Raw genomic sequence first — 20,822 nt, 5'->3', positions numbered from 1 at the left:
TCCGGAGGGAGGGGAAGTACTTACGGTGCTAGACAAAATCAGGCTAACAAGAGCTGTAAGTTGGAGCAAAGCTTCCCAGGGGATGGCCCTTCCTCTGTTTGGTACGCTTCAGTTAATAACTTCTTTTAGATTGTATTCATCTATTCATTTGGCTTGAGAACGCCAAATAACATAACAATGTGTCTGGGAATAACTCTTCACTTTTTTATTCAGTAATATTCAGTTCACTGACCAAATTTTATTGTAGTCAATGTCCAACCATTTATTTTTATTTATGCTGTCTTAATAATCACCCCATTAGCACTGACTGCATTAAGATGATAACATTGCCACTCCCTGTGTTTGACTTTCCCTTCTCATTTTCTCCAGGTGTGATGATACTGATATGTGATGGAACATTTTCCGAATAGCTTCTTTGATTTCCTCCTCAATGTATAGTACATAGGTCCCTCCAAAAGTAGTGCTTCCTACTTATTTCCGTGGAAAATACAACAGTTACAAAGACCACACTAACACTATTTCATAGACCTAGCTTCATACACCATGCTAAACTGCCCTGAGGTTCTGGCTGTGAACTTTCACAGCAGGAGCTGCTGAATGCTCAGGACTTTTAGTAGTTTGGCTTCATTTAGAGGTGCCAAGTGCTTGAAAATATATCAAAGCAAAGCAGATTCAGAGCTGGTGTGGAGATCACTTTGGAAATAAAAATATTCAGGATTGAAATTCATGTTGATGAGTACTTTGCAAGGAACTTGAAACTTAGAAAAACTTCAGCAAGACAGGGGCCAATCTTTAAATATTAGAGATCAGAACCAGGCAGGGCTATTTGAAAGTGGGAATTATTTTCTCTGCTTTGTACAGCATCTGGTAGTAGCTGAGGGCAGAGGCAGCTGCGGGTCTTAGTCGATGTCAGGTCTGACTCATTCTGGTAGTTACCATGTACCTGAAGCCCTGAACATTGCGGGGAATCTGGCCTATAACGACCATCATCGTTTCTACTATTCTTGCATATCTTCTAGTTGTAGACGAAAAAAAATAGTTTGTCCCACTTATCCCATAAATGTATATGAGACTATGAGCATGAATGGAGAATGTCCCCATGACTATCCGTATATCTGATTAGAAACCCTACATGAATTTTGTGCCATGTTTTTAATTCCTCTCAGTAGCTGATACTTTACCATTGTCACTATTTGTTTAAGTGGAGACAGCATGAGAGTGTTTGGCTGTTCACTAGATGAGCCAGAGTCGATATGTAAAACAGCAACTTGTAATTACTTTTGAGAGTGCCTTTAGGAAATAAGGAAATTACACTTATTTATTCACATGCGCTGTTTTAGAAAGAAGTCAGAGGCATCGTACTACTTCTCTGTTGGAACAGATGTATCTGGTATGCAAAGTGTACATGCCACATGTGGGCTAACTATGAAACAAAATTAAAATTTTAATCAAACTCTCAATGCTTTTATGAAGTATTAAACAGCAGATTGTTAGGAGTGTAAGTAGGTCACACATTGTGTTGAGCAATTGTGCTTTGTCCTTAGCCATCTGGCAACATGAATCAACGTCAGCTGGATGCAAATATAACCCTGCAAAGGTGACCTTGGTAACAGGATTGGTCCATTGAGCAGAGACTATAGGAGGGTTACCTGCAATCGCAAATATACATCAAGGGAAAAGCCAAAAACAGAGTTTCCTGATTCTAGAAATCTCTACAAGCACTTCTACTGGTTAGGCAGCCTGCTGTTTGTCAGTGGTAGCTACATTTAGTTTCAAATCAGGGAGTACCTTAATCACTACATATAAACCTGGATTTCAGCGGGTGATTGAGAATCCACTGAAATTGTGGTTGATATAAATGAGGCAGAAGACACCAAATGCAAATGAAAATGATTCCTTTTGGTGAGTTGCTGTTAGAGAGAATGCAGATGCAATCCAGGGATGTGTTTCTGAGGAAACTTAGTTTTTGAAGTGCTCCATTTTAAAAGTCTCTGAAGCATAACCCAGCAAATAGACAATACTTGTAGCTCAGTTGAAATGATATTATCAAGACAAACCTATTTATGGGTCTATTTATCTAAAAGGAATAAAAAATTCCAAGAGGAAAACATGTATAATAAAACTTCTCTGTGTTGTTTCCAACTCAAAACAGCAAACAGCATTTTCTATGCATTAAAGGTTTGCTGGATGCAGAGTTAACTCTGTATTTCACTGCCTTACTTTAGGTGTCAGTGTTTGAAATCTTTGGCTTAAATATCTTTCATAGTGACATGTCTGCATAGCAAAATTAGAATCTGATTCTGATGGTTCCCAGTCCTGTTTGGAAACCACTAATCCCACAAAGTACTTTTGTGGTCTAGTCAAATTTTTCTAGTTGATTGCATTTACAATGAAGTCAGAGTTTCCCTTGTTCAGAAAGTAAAAAATAGGAAAGGCAGATTTAGGTATTTCTAGGTTCCATGCTATTGACAAAATGGATTTAGCATATGTCAAACTTACGGCAAAGAGGTTCACACTTACATTGTCCTGAACAAAGGAAACATTTTCCTTCTCAAACAGAAGAAACACTCTGAAGTGTGGAAACCATTAGGTTTCCTCAGCCTGCCTTCCCTGCATTATGACTCATGTGGCTCTGTGGTTAAAAGCACCACTACAAAATGAAAATACAGTGCTGTTGTCTGCACACAAAAATGCTAATTTAAAATATTGTCAACCAATTGTGTTTAAAACTTGGAGTGATTCTCTGGTTACAGAGTGATTCTCTGGCTAGGCTCTATTGGAGTTCAGAGCTTTTATTATTATTATTTCTGAAAGTATTTTCTGGAACATAGAAATTACTCTTTTTGCACAATAAATGTATCAAGCCACATTTATTTCTCTTTCTCTCATAATGGAGAAAAAAAACAAAAAACAAAAAAAAGCTGCTGCTTAACCTGTTGTGTAGAGCTATTGTAAGACAGTTAGGATGTGAGCAGGATTTAACTGTTTATACCTTCCCACCATAAAGAATGTCAGGCCAACGTCCAGTTAAGGCTACAAGAAATGCTACTTTTGGTCAACTCACCTGAATGCTCTGAGGATTAGAATTTGTTCAGCTATAAGCAGGCTGGCATTACAAAAGGAAAAGCAGCAGATGTTGAAATATTACTGAGGGCTGGAGCACCTCCCCTATGGGAACAGGCTGAGAGAGCTGGCGCTCTTCAGCCTGGAGAAGGCTCTGGGGGGGAACCTTATAGCAGCCTTCCAGTACCTGAAGGGGGCCTACAGGAATGCTGAGGAGAGACTTTTTATAAAGGCATATAGTGACAGGACGAGGGGAAATCGTTTTAAACTGGAAGAGGGTTGATTTAGACTAGATATTAGGAAGAAATTATTTACTGTGAGGGTGGTGAGACATTGGCTGCGGATGCCCCTCCCTGGTGTTCAAGGCCAGGCTGGATGGGGCTGTGAGCAGCCTGGTTTAGAGGGAAGTGTCCCTGCCTATAGCAGGGGGTTGGAACTGAATGGTCTTAAAACCCAAACCATTCTATGTTTGACATTCATGTAGTCTAAGAATACTCTTGTCTGCTGAAGATCACTTTTTCAACATATAGTATCAGGTTTAGTTCTAAAACTGTTTAGAAGTATATTAATCTAAATTGCCACGTCTCTGAGAAGGTTCACAATAACCCATAGCATATGACAACTACGGATACATGAAAAGTGTAACATCTGATTTTGCTCTAAGCTTTTCCTTTAAATGTAAGGATTATAAATTGACCTACAAACACAAGCTGCCTTGGGTATATCTTGATTTGCAATCAGTGTACAGCATAAGTTATTTTTAGATGTGAAATATCTCTGCATCCACAAAGTGTGGTTATTCACTTGGTATGAATGCACTAGAGAAATAAGTAATTTTACAGTTCTAAAGTGACTTGTAATCATCTTTTTGCTCTTTATTAGATTTAAATCTTTTTCCAGCAGTTATGATTCTTTCAGTTGGATGAGTGTTTCTGATTGATCACCAGGTCAGACATAGTAATGTCTCTTTGGATTCTCATACATGAGGCTGCTTTAATTCCAAAAAAATAACTTGAAAGACCAACGCTGAAATGAAATCTTTGAATCATAGAACATCCAGAGTTGGAAGGGACCCACAAAGATCATGGAGTCCAATTCCTGACTCCACAGAGGACCAGCCAGAATTCAAACTGTATGGCTGAGAGCATTGTCCAAACATTTTGTGAACACCAGCAGGCTTAGGGCTGTGACATTGTAAATTTGTACACTGATTTCTAAAGATAAGTCTAAATGACAGACATTTCCTAGGATATTACTGGATTCTAGCACAAATTCATAAAGTTGGAACTCCACAGAGACTCTTGTCGTATTCAGAGCAGAACTTAAAGATAAACATAAAACTCATTAAAGCCATTACTTCTAAGCACTTGTGTATAGCACTGCTTAACAGAAACTAACAGGGACAATAACTCCTTAATAATATAAAAGAGCTCTGGAGGAAATGAAATTGATTACAGATCATGTAAAAATGAGCAGGCATTCAGAATGCCAGAAAACATGCTGTAACACTTGGAGATTGAAAATTTGGATCATTTCCGTTAATACTTGCATAGCTGCATTCTCAACTATTTCCCAGAGTCCTAAAACTTTGTGGTTTTAAATAAGATTATTTACAAACCAACTGACTCTAACTTTTAATTAATAACATTAATTGGAAAACGTCCTTACAAATTGAGTTTCTCCCTTGACATACTTGAAATAAATAAGTTATGATGGAAAACAAGATAGAGATAAATTGAAGCACTGTTTCCAGCTTTCAAAGAGCAGGAATTGGGTGATCTTCTAAATAACAAAAATACATTTCATCCTCTAAATATCAGTATATGCATTGATATTTACGCTCATTTTATCGTTACTAATTTAATTGCATTCTTATAATAAGAAATGCAGATAAAGTAAGTGCTACTGTAAATATTTTCTTGCATTTGTATCACTTCCCATTACTTCTGAATTTCAGCAGTTATCAGTGCTGTTCAGCATCCCCAAAACTGACCAGCTGTGGCAGCTCCTCAGAGCTCTGGTAAAGCACTACAGCCCCTCTCCTGGCAGAGCTCAGATATGCCCTGGAGGGAGGTAGCAACCAACTGTCACTTCACAATTCCCTTCTCTAAGAGTTTCAGCTGCTGGTTTATTGGGGGTGTTGAAGTGCCTGCATAAATGGGGTTGAGAAGAATCAAAAACTGTTTGATTAGAGTTCACATGCAGTGCATAAGGTCTCACTTGATGTTTTCATCACCTTGAGAACCATGTGTGGAGGGAGCTGCATCCAGCTCTAACCTCAGCCTTGTATCCTTCCCTTCCCTACAGTTGGCAGAGGGAGATGTGCGACCCCCAGCTTGCTTCTGTGTTTATGGTCCTGCCTGCTAATGTAAGCTCCAGTAGGCAGCAGATGATATTAATGCGCTTAATTAATTTAAGCCACAGCAGCTAGCGAGCAGATACAGAATTTGCTCAGCCATGCCTGCAAGAATGGCATAATCTTCAGGAGAGAAAAGGAATATTGCTAGGGATACTGTCTGCTTTAGCTGCACCAATTTAATTTATCTGTGAATTTGAACTGAAGTCCTTCTTCTACTGGAGCTTGAGTAAATGTGAAATATGGCAAACATGCTTTAGCCTCCTTGCACTTTGCTGAAGTAGTAAGGCTCCATCTCTACAAGAGATGATAGTGTGTGTGAATTTGCAGAGCTTAGTGCAGAAACCTTAGGAGACCGTAAAATACTTGGTTCTGCAGGGACCCGTCACAAAAAGACAGTCCTGCCCCATTTGCCTCACAGTTTTCAACCAGATGAATGGTACAAAAATTTGTAAAAGGTTAAAGCAAAGCACTTGTATAACGAGAGGCAACTTGAAGTACTTCTTTCTTATTAAACCTGTTGAATATACATTCATCATGACTGTTATATTAATTATGCACCTTTTATATTTTTTGCAACATGATAGATTTCTCCAAGTACTGCTATTGAAAAAAAAAAAACTGAAAAAAAGAAGATGAACTAACAATAGTTATTTGAATTAAACTTTATCCTAGGAAAAGCAAAATGAATAAGACCTGGGGAGAGATTAAGAATGCTTTGCAGGGAGTAAAGAAAAGGAGGCTTTAATGCTGGGTTTAGGAGAATGTAAGTGACATAGATAAGATATTAACAACAGAAGAGTAGAAGAGTCATTGTACAAGGGAGACAGATGCAAATGCACACCCCACACCAGCACAGCCCTCCTCAGTAGCTGAGAAGCACTGAGACAGCAGTGTACTCATTGGTCAGACATACAGTGACACATTACAGGAAGAGCATCTGCCCTCTTTCACCTTACAAGAACAATGGAAGATTTTTCAACAGTTAATGCACCAAACAGAAACCACAGCCTTAATGTACAGGATTTCACATGACTCCAGACCGTTAAGGGAAGTCTGACAGGTATCTTTGGGGTCAAAGAAAGTGCTAGTAATAAGGTTGGTACTTCTAAACTCCAGATAGTTCTGAAATTGTGAATGTTCAGGCCTGGTTTTATAAAGCTGTGAGATATTTTTGTTTGCCTTTTTAATCTTGTAATCTTAATGCAATGTCTTAAAATGCAGAAGTAGCCTAGCACAGCCTGTTCAACCTGGTGAATAAAGAGATCTCCAGTTACTTTTGGTACGAGAATTTTACCTGGTGGCCTGCTATTGCAATAGTTTTGGTCCAGATCTTCTTACAAGTGCATCAGAGTGGTGCTGCTGAGACGAGCCACTCGGTAGCCTTTGAGAATTAGGAATCTTCCAGTCTGATGTTTGTTAATGTCATTTTTCGTAACATTTACCAGTTGCAGTTTAAACTCTTAAATTATTCACATGCACAGGGCTCAGACAACTAGCTTATTTGTTTTCATAAAAAAAGCTTTAGAAGAGGCTTTGAATGAGATATATGCTCTGTCTGTTGACTTTTATCTTCTGACAGAGTGCCTAAGAAACAACAAGGCTTTGCAAGATTCAATGCAAGTGGAGAGCACTTGATTGCCAGCACTTGATTTGACAAAGCTCTGAATATATGTCTGTTCAGAAATCTGCAGAGCTGCTTTCTAAAGCAGATTTTTTTACATTTGTACATCCTCTTCGCCATAGCATCTTAAGCTTCTGTGAAAATGCAGTACAGAATGCTTGGAATGATTAGATCTCCTCAATAAGAGCCTAAGCAGATTTTACCTTTTTGCTGTGGGAATCAGGCAGAGATTTTTGGAAAAGAAAGAAGACATCGATTCACTAGTAAGCAAAAGCAATACACATACGTCCTGTAATTGTGTCTTCTTTCAGTTTATGGCCGTTAGTGAAAAGAGACAGGGACTGCACAGCTCTTAGTCTCTGGGAATGTGGTATGATGATGGAGCCTCTTTTCTGGCCTGGTGGATGCTGGTTTCCTGGTAACTCTGACATTTGAATTAAGGTTTAAATCTCAGGAACGTTAATGCTTGGAAGCAACATACCGAAAGCCTTGGGTGGACTCTTCATTAATCAGTGCTGCTCCTCTATGCCCATTTTATCTTTACTGTTCCCATGCTTGTGTGCTCTCATACAACCATGTTCCAGAAGTGAAATAATTGGCCTATATCTGCCCAGCACAATCAGTAGAAAAAATGTTTGTATAATCCTGACAACAGAAATGTGGGTGGATTAGGTCAAACCCAGATGCCACCTGCAGATATCCCCTTGGCACACAGCTAGAGTATTATTCTTCTCAGGGCCGGAAAGGGCTGGAATTCAGACAGCAAGGCTGGGTGGTCCCCAGATTTATTGCGCCAAGAAAGAGTTCCAGCCTACTGTGCTCTCAGTTCCTCGGGCTGGAGATATAATCAGTTAAGCCATTCTGCAGTTCTGTAACTTTGGGAAGATAAATCTCAGAGAGTATATCTCCTACTTTTTTTTCGCTCATCACCTGGCCTCACTGTGTCATTGCTTACTGCAGCTGTTCTTGCGAAACTCAGAATAAATCAGTAAGTCTAGAAGTAGTCCACCAGCTGAGTCAATAACGCATTGGTTTTGTAGCTAATTCTTCAGAGTTATATGCTGGTTGTAACAGGAAATCCATGATTTTAATTAACAGTAAGTAGGAAATAGTCTGCTGTGAATTGATCTTGAACAGGTACTGCTGTAGTAAATTAGCTCAAAATTACCAGAATGTTCCATTGAGCAAATTGATATTAAGGCATCTTGAGTTTATCAGCTGTAGTTACATTATCTGTTAATGCTAGCTTTGGGTTCAGAAAAGAGTGAAACTGAAAATTTTTTCTTAGACACAAATTAATGATCTTAATATACAATACTGGGCATAGGGATAGAAGGGATTTCTCTCACATACTCATGTGGAGGCTAATTGGCATATGTATTACATCTTACCAAATAAATGGAACTAATAGCAATTTGACAAAAAATAAGATCTGTTTATTTCACAATCGTATGTTTAATGAAATTTGGATAGATGATGTTTTCTTTGGTGTTTGAGAAAAATCCTTTTATCTGATGCTTCATTAGAAAAAGGACTTGGATTTTAAACATTCTTAGGAAATAAATCTCCTTTCACTGCAGAGAAAGCTGTGCAATCTGCTATATTTAACACAGAGAAGGATTTAAAATTGCTTATGCTATCGTGCTAACTCTTTGAGACAATACTATGCTGTTGCTTTCAGATTCTAACAGTATTAACATTTGAGCTGCAAGTTTTTATTTCACACCATTTTGCAGATGGGAGAGTTGAGACCTTAGCAGCAAAATGACTTATGGGGAGTTGCAGAGGAAAGCAATTTGGCAGATAAGAATGGTAAACTATGTAATTAGTATGAGGCATTTAATCAGTTTGAGGCACCCTTTTGCCTGATGCTAATCTCAATTTCACTGGCATTTGCTCGTAACCATTTCAGAGACACTACTGAAATTACTTTGGATATGTACTGGTGTGGTTTAAAATGATCTTTTGGTACAGAAGAATAATTTTCTTTGGTTCAGAATCTTCCAAATTTGAGAATCCTTTATGAAACAGGAATGTGTATTTCACCTTCAAGATCAGAGGGTGGTGTCTTTTACATCCCCAGGGATGATTTTCATATAAAATCCATGTATAAGTATGTTACAGTTTAGAACAGTCAAATGTTGAGTTACATTTGCCAAACTGGGCCAATAAGTCTATTTCTCTAAAAGCATTTACTCTCTTCGACCCTTTGACCTGTTTCCTATGAGGACAGAAGGAAGAATACTGTGTCAGTCTCTGTTCTTACAGAAATAACTAGGTTAGCTGTTGCTTAACCAGGCATAAGTCATGGCGTTCCAGGCTTGGGTGCCCTGTACTTCTACTCTTCCTAGTAAAAGTACAATGTATTCTTTCTTTTCTTTGTTTAGCCCATTCCTATTGGGAAGCTAGGTCTTTTTTGCTATTCTTCCCCTTTAGTTGACCAAATTGGAATGCATTTTTTTGTAACTGCTGATGAACATTAAAATAATCCTTTGCCAGCCCGCTCTTCTGGATTAGCTATAGTAACACCAACTCCCTTGAGGTAATTTGTGAAGAGCAGTTGATTTGCAGGTGTTGTCTGACTACCTCTCAAACTAAGGCAAATGGCCAATTACATTTGCAGAGTGAGGAGTGTCATTCAGTGTGCTCTGACTGATAGCAGTAGCAAAATTCAGATTGACTTTGTGTCCTAAATGAGTGTGTCTTTGAGATTTTCAATGAAAATCATCCACGGAGACTTTCCTAAAACTTGTTGGCCTCGTTAGCATGGCGCATTAACTGTTCATGCTTGACCAGAGAAATATGAACTCTGGAGGAAAGAGCCCTCAGTTGGACTTGCTGTATCTTACTATCATTTATTATATTAATGGAAATATGTTTCTGAGAAACAGATTTTAATCTCCTGATCTTTGTCCAGCCTGCAAGCTAATAAGTGTTGATCTACGTCTAGTAAAGTTGATAGATATAATGGATCTTATAGATATACATGGATCTTGTACTGAGGTTAAGGATTTTTTTCTTCAGTTGAAAAATATATATTCTGACAATCTTTTGGCATTTACGGAGCTGTTTTGTAGAAACAGTTGTGTTTTCTTTTCTTAAATGATATAACTAAAGTAATCAATCATAAGCAGGAATGGAAAGGTACTTTTGCCCAGGAAGAGAAATAGCGCATGTGAAGACTATTCTTGCTGCAGTTGCATTGTGTTTATGTAACTTTAGTGTGAAATTGCAGAGTGATTGGTTTTACTCATGTTATTGCTAAATAGTGATTTTTCACAGCCACACAAAATAATTAATCTGAAATAATTTTCTCTTTCACTGAGATCAAACCCAGAGCCATTCTTTTCCTCCTGCGTTTCTTCTTCTGTCTAATTCACAGTCTCAGATCAATTAAAAAGAAATTTACCTGTCCATCCCATTGCAGAGGATATTTTCTGATACAAGGAAGATAGGAATACAATCAAGCTTCAGAACTTACTAATATGACAACAAGTTGCTACCTTGAATGTTTTTTGTACTGTTTCCGTGTTGCCATGAGCTAGATTTTGTCCTAAATGTTTGTTTGTGCAGCCCTGCTGTTGATTACATCCATGGGAAAGCATGCCCTCTATCCTTTCCTTTCCTTTTTTGTTTTGTTTTGCAATTCAATCTTCTGTTTGTAGATACCTATATAAAGAACACTTATGTAAAACGCATCTGGTTTATTATTTTGAAGGTGAACTCTACAGTACACAAAACAGCTGCAAACAACTTTTGAAAGGGAGTCATAGCTTAATAATAACTTAAGCCAGAGCCTCCATTGATTAAATACTGGACAGTATTACTGTCATCCATATAGCTCCTTTTTTCCTCAGTATAGTGGCTAGTGAAAAGTGGTGGCTTCTTAGCTGTCCTGGGTTTGAGCAGGAAGATTTTCCCCCAGTTACCATCAGTGAAATGGAATCCTTTAGCCAGCCAAGTCCTTCATAGAAGCGTTACAGCACTGTAAAAGAAGGAGGTAGGCACAGAGGATCTGTATCTAAAAATTTCAAGTCCCTTGGGTTGCACCATGACTTGTAACTTTTCCATTTGCCTTCACACTACTCCTCAAAATCTTTCCTTCTTGCTTTAACATGGTGAATTTTGCTGCTGTGGTCTCTGAAAACAGTGTAAGTGCTTGCCAAAGGCTGAGCCAGCAGCAACACATGTAAGTTGCAGAACAACTGAGAGGGATGTGAATTATTTATAGAATTAAATGATGTGCTGTGAAGCAGCCTTTGTGGATAAGCAGTGTTCTTCCCTTTTTATTCTTCCTGTTACAATATGCTTTTCTTGATCATAATTTTTAGTGTTTGCAAAAGATAATTGTAAAGAATACAGTCACATTGCCAACATTCAATTTGAGGTATTATGTCAGAACAATTTATGGCAGTGAATAGTCAGATTCTGAGCCACCTTTCTGTGCATGAGCAAGAATAGAACTCTGGACTGATTGTGGCATTTGTTCTTTATAATAATGTCACAATAAATGTGAACACACCACAGCTCTTCACGGATTCTTAGAAAACAGAAAGTATAAAAAGCAGCACTTCTTGTGGCCATTCGCACAAGTGAGGACACATTCCTCACATTATTATCAGATAAACCAGAATATATTCAATGTCAGTATTTTAAAAGCTTAAAATTACACTGAATGGTACCTTGACTTTCTGCTTTAGAAGGTGTCTCCAGAAAACTACTTGGAAACCAGCCTTCTGTAGGCAATGAATAGCAGATAATGTTTTAACACTTCCCCATCATTAGTGGTGTTCCCATGTGTGTCTGTTGTCTCACTTCTAATAAATGCTACAGATATCTAAAGTATGGAAAAGTATGTATTTTTTCTGTGTTGTATTATCCATACATTAGAGATTTCACAAAAGGCTGCTTAGCACAATGTCTGTGCATTCCAGGTGATGTTACTCACTCTAGATTCAAGAAGGTGCTCGGGGATTTGAAAGATCATGTGCTATGGTCATGACCTTCAGAATAGAAAACAGTTTGAAAGTCAGTGTTCGTTTTAATCCCTATGTTTCTTTCTGATTTTCTTTTTCTTACGCTGCAAGACAATGCCTGGATCTCCAAAACTAGTGAGCACCCTGTGGTAAATATATGTGTGTATATAATATAAGTCTGCTACACTAACGTCATTTGGATTGGGAAAATCCTAATGGTGCAAGTGCACAGACAGTATTGTTAGTAACTGCATAAACGGTACTGGATTTGAGTGGTTTGCACCCTACTGACAGCTGAAGAGTTGTATCTTGTAACCTTGTAATTTCCCATCACTGTGGAATTCATGCTATCCAGATATCTCTGTTAAATTTGGTGGACTGTGTTTTGAGTACTTGCTGAATAATGAAAGGGAAAAAAAATCCTCAGTTTGCTTTTGTAGAATTGTTATCTCTTTTGGATGTTGCTGCTGCTGCTGCTGCTTTTTTTTCTTTTTTTTTTTTTTTTTTTGTTAATGTTTACTTATTTTGAGCCTGATGTTCATCCTCCAGGTAGGTAACATCTGTACCATTGCAAATGCGTGCCTACTTTGCACACCCAAATCCTATTGTGTGAGCACTGACCAGTACAGACCAGTGGTCACCTGCATGCAGAGTGGACACATTTTCACAAACACAAATGTTTCCTTTGCAGGAGGCTTGATAGGACTGGTGCCAAAAGTAAGAAAAAGCAGTAATACTGCACAGACAAAGGAGTTTAGCAAGAGGATTCTCATTAGTGTTTTCCAAGATTAGTTTAAAGGGAATTCCTAGTCAAATCTTAACGAGGCTTGAACAATTATGAGCTTCTCTGAAATAACTAGACCAACATCCAGAGTAACAAAATGTTTGTGTGCTGCAAACATGTACATAATTTTGTAAAAACTGTCAGTTTTAAGTAATGCTTTCTCTGATTTGTCTGTCAGTGGGAGCACAAAACCAATGAAGTGTAGAGATCAAAGGAACATAAAAGTAAAGTGCATCAGGAGAACTGATCAGGAACTACAGGAAAAAAAGTGGCTTTCTTTTTACACTTTACATTTCACCTTCTTGCTGCTACGTTTTTTTCTGCTACAAACACTCTGCTTCCTCAGCTAATACCTTAGATTCATTTTGCATGTCAAAATGGTGCAAGCTACCACAATCACTGGCACCCATTGCCTGAACATCTTATACGCAAAGTGTATCTTTTAACACCATTTGTGTCAGTGCTAATGCAGTTTTACAGTCCATTGGTACTAAGGTGAGAAAGAGTTCAAGGAGAAAATAAATAAAAGTTTCTTTCAGTTGTTACAACAGAGTATAAAATGGTGGCAGAAGTTCCTTTATTAAGAATTTCAACCAAATCCGGCCACACTGTTAACTAACTTCTTTTCTTTTGCCTGCTACTGTGACTCAATTATAAGGCATTTACAAAACTGCATGAATGTAGAAAGGAGACATGGTGCACAAATGTATTGTTTTGCTTCTTTGCCCATTACCAAGGAAGTGGCTCCATAATTACATTCAGTTTTTAAAAAATTGCTTGGAGAGGAAATGTTTTGTGGCACATTGCAAACGTATTATTTTGGTTATTAAGCTATTTTAATGTTCAATATTGAAACAGAGAATTTTATTTTGTGCTATTGTTTGTTTCTATTTAAAGGTTTCAATTTGCAATTTCATTTGTAGCAAACATGACAGCCAACAGCTAAGGCAAAATAAAGTTGACCTCAGTGAACTTGCATGCGATTGTTCCAGGGCTGATTCTGACCTAGTATCACCACATCACATTTAAAGCCATTACAGCTCTGGCTTTTGGATATACAATAGGTATATTGGTATTACTTTGAATACATAATAGGGTATAAAGTACACGAGGTGCAAAATGTCAAGATTTTAGTGGCACTAACTGTATCATAAGAGCCATGATTTAATTCTACAAACAGAACCAAGTTAGCAATAGACTCATTCAGTTGCTATAGCTATGAAGCAGTAAATCACTTAATACTGAAATCATGCTTATTATAGAGTAAAAGGAGACAGCGACCACATTATTTAACACAACAGAGAATAAAGCATACTGCAGCCACAGGAAAATGGCACAGTTAACTTTGTTTGAAGGCTACACTTAGCAAGAACCAAAAAGTCACCCTTATTCTAAGTTCTGGGCTATAGTTTTGTAGCCATCTTCTAGTAACTACAACTGCAAGCTAAAAACCGTGGGTCTTTTTGTTTGATGTTGGAATACCTTCAGGACTTCCCTAATCCACTCCTTAGAGCTCTTCAAGAGAGTTGAAGCTCAGGGTGCGTAGAGTGGTATGTGATGAGCCACAGCCATCCCAGTGGGTCAGCTCTGAGTAGCATGCAGCTGCCTGCAGCATTTTGGGGTCTTCTAGGCTGATGGGACAGCCTGAAAATCCTGCCTCTCTTTGAAACTGTCAAAACAGACGTTTCAGAGAGAAATACTGAATCTGAACACAGGCACAGTAGTGTTGTGTCCAGCAGCAACATGTCCCACATCTCATCATGCTCAGGCACTGTGGCAGGGCTGAGTCACAGGGAATCAGCTGACTGGTGAAAGTCTGCACCACTCTCATAAGCACTTGCACTTGTCACTGAAGGTTTTCCATGCAAACTTCACAGGGTCCATGGCATTAGGCATGACTGCATTGTGATACCCTCCTGCTGTAGTGTCTGGAGGTATTTCTTCAAGCACAGCCTTCAAGTAGCACAGGTGATGCTTGGTTTTTTTAATTCAGATACTCCTATCCCCTCCCCTCCTCCAAAAAAAAAAAAGTGTCATTTCCTATGATGAGCTGCAACTTAGCAGATCTCCCACGTAACACTGCTGAAATATTATCTTCTGCCAGTATGGAGTGACAGGTTGTGATAAATAGAGTGATTTCTCTGACTAACACATTCCCACTACCTAGTCAAATATTAATGAGCCCGCACACAGAAGCATGAAGTAATCTTTTGTTTTTCATTAAATACGTAGATTAAAGAACTGTTATTTTACTGTAATGAACAAAATTATGTCATTTCAGCTTAGAGTAATTGTTAATCACATCAAATTGAAATGATCCTTGGTTTTGTTTTAAAGAGCATAGAAGAACAAGAAGTAGAGGAAAAACAGAAGTAGAAATGGAATATGAGACTATAGTGAAAGTGAGTGAAACATTCCCCTTTTTATCTAGTAATGCTAATGTTGTTTTCATTTTACATGTCAAAACTTTGAGTCAGGAGTGTCCACAATTTACTGCCTGATGGTTCCTCTGAAATCTTTGAGCAATTACAGCCCTGATTATTATCTGCTAGCTGCATAACATATGCTGCCACTGGCCATTACATTCTTTTTATACCGGGAAAGCAATTTTGTGGCTTCTTCAAATCATACCGCACCCCATTGTCTGCCTGCCTGCTTTATTTATTGCTGCTTTTGCCCCACCTCAGTGCAGTGGTCAGGGGCTGTGTGTCACAGCATGATTATACAAGCTCTCTCTGTACAGCCCTTTGGATCATCAGAATATCCTCTGTTCTCTGCTCACAGTAGCTGCAGTACTCACATATCAGAGAAACAGGCACTATTAAATGTCTCTCCGAAGAGGTAAAGAAGATTGATGTGAGGGGATATTACAGAGGTATGAATTGAGAGCATCTACATGTAGAGGATGAGAAAGGGGAAGGGTGTTGAAGGTAGGAATTCTGGGCACCTCTCAAGATTAAGCTACCAAACAGATAAATTTAATATTTGTCATCTGGAACACCAGAGTATGGGATAGTGAGAGAAAAGATTAATGGGGGCATGAGAGCAGGAAAGAAAATCTGGGGGGGGGGGAGGGGGACGGGGGAGTGGGGGAAGGCAAAATCAGTAAAGTGGAATTAGTAGAGCTTAAGGGAAAAAATTAAAGGTAAGAGAGTGAGTTTTTAAGGGAGGAGGAAGGGAACAGACAACTGGGGAGAGGCAATCAAAGCTAGGGAGAAAGGTGAAAGTCCTATACAGAAGAACTAATGATTAGAACATGTTAACAGAATGTAGTAGAATTTCAAGGATGTCTGCTGTCATCTACACTCATGGCAGGAGGTCTTGAATTTTCCCTGACTAGAGAATGGCTATAAACCACAAGCCTTTGTCACTGAATCAGTGAATCCTGCTTGGTTTGTATTTATATTTAATAAGTCTCCTTCTACTGAAGTTTCTGGAATGCTTTGGTATGCTTTGCTTTCCTGTGAGGAGAGAGCTACCATAGCTTCTCAGACAGGATTGTGTGTGGTAACAGAACCTACTGTTCTGCAGGTACCTGGATGCAAAGGGTTCTGGTTACATGCCAAGCAGGCATTGTTTGTTTTTCAGCATCCCCTGGCTCAACTCACAGACGTGCAGGAGTAAAAGGAGCCTTCTCAAGAGCACTGCAGATCCTCCCTGCCAGGGAACATCCCTGCTTAGCTTTTCACTGTTCCATACAAAGTCTTAACAGTTGTTTTGTGATTCATAGTCCTTCTTAGTGGCAACAAAGGCTCAGCTTTTGGGACTACTCCTCCAGTCAGTGTGGTACCAATACCAGTGTTAGAGATGCAGCTTCAGTAGTGGTAAAGGAACACATTTACTGTGATTGCTCCTCTTCTCCCTGGCCAACATCAGTGTGGCAATTCCTTGTGCTTTCCCAGAGGTTATATTATCAGAATGAATAGGAACGGTTGTTTGTTTTTTAAGTACTTATGAGGTATACTTCCAAGGACATGTATGGAAGGGTAAGAAAAAAGGAACTAGCTGTGTATATTTGATCTGGGTCTTGCAAAATAGATATTAGCTTCTAAACTCTGTTGAAATGCAAATGCTAAATAAGTTTGATTAATTGATAGCATGTGGCTATAACTTCTCAGACTTCTTTTTTTTTCTGTGGATTACATGTTTCTGCCCAGGTGGACACTAACATACTCTTCATGTATCTCTCTATATATCATTATATATTTATTATTTGTTTTAATATTTTTACTATTGAGAAAAGGATACTTTCAAACACTTCAAAAAGAATGCAGTTGATTGTAAATATTGCTTAGTTCTCTCACTGTGGTAAGGTCGAAGATTAGAGCTGCTAGGTGGGGCCCTGCCTACATGAATGTTGTTTTCCTCTTGGAAAACAACAGGCAAGGTACCTAAAAGTGCATGTTTCCTGAACAAAATAGTTGTGACAAAAGAAAGTAGAGCCATAATGAATGTGTCGGCACCTTGCCAATATTCAGAAGAGTGACTTACTAGAGATGGCAACGTTAAATTGGCAATTGTTCACTGAAGAACTGGAATTTTTTTGTTGTTTGTGTTTAGGTGTCATGAGAATACTGATTTCTCTTCCTCAGGAATGTTCTGACTTCCTTTCCTGAAAAGCAGAAGCATAGGGATAGATCTGATCTGCCTTGAAACAACTCAGTGGACATTTAAAAGAAGTGCTTACCTTTATTCTTGTCATACATCACTTACATAGCAAACAATATGCTGTCAACTTCATACCCCCTGCTTGGGTTAAGTCAGGATATCTTGGGAGAATGGCGGGCTATTCAATTGCTCCTGCACAGTTAGAAGCAACTCAGACCTAGGATAAGAACCTTTGGTGGCATTACATAACCACTTAGGACACCTCATGTGATCCATCCATCACTCCACAGTTCTACTCACTCCAAAGGAAATATGAGAATGATGGAAAAATATTGTGTTTTTTTTCTTCCACTCCTTTCTGCCCTATGTTCTCACTGGTACAACCACAGAGTAAGGCATTTTGAATGCTCTGAAGCAGCTGGATAGGAGGAGGTCAGGCAGCACAGAAGGGAAGAGAAAAGTCAAGCTTTTGTGCAGGCCATCAAGGAGTGTATCTCAGCTCTCTCTCCCATATGAGACACCACTGACTTCAGGCTGAACAGAAGGAATGACCTCAGAGCATATGCAGGAGAGGTATCCAATCCTTTTAAGTCGTTGTAGTAGTTGTACAGAAATCTAGAGAGATTACCTAAATTCAGAGCTTCATTCAGATGCTGTCAAAATCCACTAATAAATATTAGTCATCTGTAGCAGTAACTTTCATTTAGTTAATAGTGATTCATCTGTGTCAACAGCTGAAACTTAAAATAAATTTTTGAGAATAAGAGAATGTGGACTTAAAAGTCTGATCTGAAGATGCATCTTTTTTTATTCCATACAAAATATCTGGTCCAGTAGGACGTTTTGACCAGGAAGGAATGGCCAATGAGAGTTCTGAAAAGTAAGGCCTAGTGTTTAGTGCTACACTTTTCTTATCCTTTGAGCTCTTTCAGATAAACTCTTCAGTGCATAGTAGAGCATTTCATTAGGCTACAGCCATGTGTAGGTGCTGTCTAGAATCAAGCTGACATCTTTTCTAGACCTGGATTTTTGTAAGTCTTATAATAGCTGTTATGTACAACTAGAGTTCTACATGGTGCAATGTCAGTCTCCGTGTTCAATTACTGTATGTCCTGTGGGAATGATATTGCATGTGGTAGCTCACATTCTGACATCTTTACATTCACGAAGGAGGTGGTAATGCCTAAATAAAACATAGAGCTTGGAGCACATAAGGCAGATTGTTTCACCAACTGCTGATGCTGAAGGTTAGTATTACTAGAAACTATTAGTATTACTAGAAACTATTAGTATTACTAGAAACTATTAGTATTTATACAGATTGTCTTCTGACTTTCTTCTTGAGATTATTGAATATTAAGATATTTAGAAGTACCTGTTTGGCTCTGAGTTTTGTCAGGGTGTTACATAGGTCAGTGGGATCTCCATGTAATATTACTGATCACAGAATTGTCCTTTCTGCTGAAAATTCCAAAGGTTCAGTTTTCAGAGTTCAAACTTATCTGGTTTCAGAAGTTAGTACTCCTGATGGGACTGATGACCTTGGCAGCAATTAAATCTTTCCCTGTTCTGTCAGTTTTACACCTTACACTGATGCTGTAATGCTGCTGAAGTTGAGGCATGATAGATGTACAAGTCTGTGTAATGCTAAGTTGCTTGGAAATTACAGAAGCTCCTGGGAATGATAATTCACTGTCAGTCTTTCTCTCAAAGAATCATTGTAATTCTGAGCAGAGGCTCACTCTCTGTGTGGCAGAATGGAATAAATTCTGCAGTAACTACTCTCTAATTCCATGTCAGTGTTAATGTCTCCTCTTGCCCTGGAATACCCTTAATTCCCATCTGTATTCAGATAGATACTTCTGGGGCTCACACTTGAAAACACCAATTGGTTGAAAATTAATTCAAATTTTTAAATTATTATTTGGATTTTTTACTTTTTAAGTGATTTTTTTTAAGTCTGGGGTTAATTTCTTGTAATATCAACTGCCTCTTAATGGCTGCTACTTCCTCAGAAGTAGATTCAGTTCAGTGATATAGATATAAACCATGTTTGAGGATTTGTTACAGGCCAAGATCATCTCTATTGTCAGATGCAGAAATTGCTTTAATATGAAAAAGCAGTAAGCTTGCTCAGAGGTCTTTTATGTGTACTAGATGTCTGTATTCTCATACAAACACGAGTAAAGTAGAGAATACAAATGTAAATATGAATGCTTCCTGCATTTTGAGCATCCTGTGCCCTGCTGTGTTTCACTTCCAAAAGTTTTCTAGGTTATTAAACTTCACCACCCAGTCTCTCTAATGTGATCATCTGTTTTAGGCCCTCACCAGGACAGTGTCCATTTTCATGTCCAATTCTGTTAGTACCCAGAGGCTTTCTGCAGGTCTCTCTCTTATAATACACTGGAGACCAGAAAAAAAAGGTAATATCTTTGATAAATATCTCACCTAGAGTTTTTCTTTACTTGTCCTTCCTGAACAAATTATGTCTAGTATGAATACGTCAGTAATGTAAATTATTATAGAAAATCCCTGTTTATGCCAGTGAAGGCATTATTTTTATTTACTTAGAAATTACCAGATGCTGTCCCTTTTCCACTCATGTTTAGTAAGGATATGCAAACAAACATACACGTGTGCCATAAGAGCATTGACTCAGTATTCACCTTTGTTTTCCTCCTGCAGCCATTTAATGAGCATCTAGAAACAGTTTTTTAATAAACATGCATGCAGTAGGGACATCTTTGAGTGTCTTTTTACAGAGTTACATATTAAGTGCAGGTTACTGACAGTAGGAAATCTCACAGTGGATAGGCTGATAATCAAAGAGATTGTCTTTTTTCATGCACAAAAGTGTAAATCACTGCTGTCTGAAGATGAAGAGTTATATTATACACAGAAAGCTCCATGCTCTGCCTTTTCTTATTAAGTAAAATTAAGTACAGAATATAGGAGACAGTAGGGTGAAACAGCTTGGTAGCTGTTAATGTAGCATGCAGGGAGAGAGCAACTTGTTTGTCTGATTTTAAGAAGTATCAATCTGAGATATGCTTTTTGATTATCTCCATCAGACATACCTTTCAACACAGACTATTTCAGCTGCTTGCTTCTAATTTCTGTGGTGGGAGACATAATTCCCATTATCTGTTTTAGTCATTGAACGTTCTCTTTGACTCTTCATTGATACTGTGGGCATAGAGAATTCAGGGAAGAACACCTGTCAATTAGTAGCTGTGTTTTAAAAATAATTCCTCTTCCCATCACTGCTGCTGCTGCTGAGGACAGCGGCTGCAGTCAGCAGCTGTGACTGATGCAGCAGTCCATGCTGTGTGCCTCTGACAGGTGCCAGCATAAACCAGCTCTAATGACACAAGTGCCAAACTGGAGTTTCAGCATATCAGTGAAGTA

The 20,822-nt window shown here is 38.4% G+C and overlaps 2 protein-coding genes across 3 annotated transcripts in view; one reads left to right on the top strand and one right to left on the bottom strand.

The window, feature by feature from the left end:
• Positions 1–20,822, top strand: part of PLCB1 (phospholipase C beta 1) — a 377,774-nt gene that overhangs the window by 339,886 nt on the left and 17,066 nt on the right. Inside the window, exon 32 of one of the 2 annotated variants that reach the window (XM_085218977.1) lies at positions 15,141–15,205. The exons of the other annotated variant lie outside the window; for it this stretch is intronic. Coding sequence (XP_085075103.1) covers positions 15,141–15,179 — 39 coding nt within the window. The 3' untranslated portion in view covers positions 15,180–15,205. The remainder of the gene's footprint in view (positions 1–15,140; positions 15,206–20,822) is intronic. 2 annotated transcript variants of the gene reach the window in all.
• The window catches only part of LOC116216286 (uncharacterized), a 59,307-nt gene continuing 57,462 nt past the window's right edge, over positions 18,978–20,822 (bottom strand). The window contains exon 4 of the transcript XR_014881879.1: positions 18,978–20,600. The gene's annotated coding sequence lies outside the window, so the exon portion shown is untranslated. The remainder of the gene's footprint in view (positions 20,601–20,822) is intronic.

This window comes from Meleagris gallopavo, chromosome 2 (assembly GCF_905368555.1).
Source record: "Meleagris gallopavo chromosome 2, MGAL_WU_HG_1.1, whole genome shotgun sequence".
Classification (NCBI taxonomy): domain Eukaryota; kingdom Metazoa; phylum Chordata; class Aves; order Galliformes; family Phasianidae; genus Meleagris; species Meleagris gallopavo.
The sequence above is the reverse complement of the archived record's forward strand: the minus strand, read 5'-3'. Positions and strand labels throughout refer to the sequence as shown.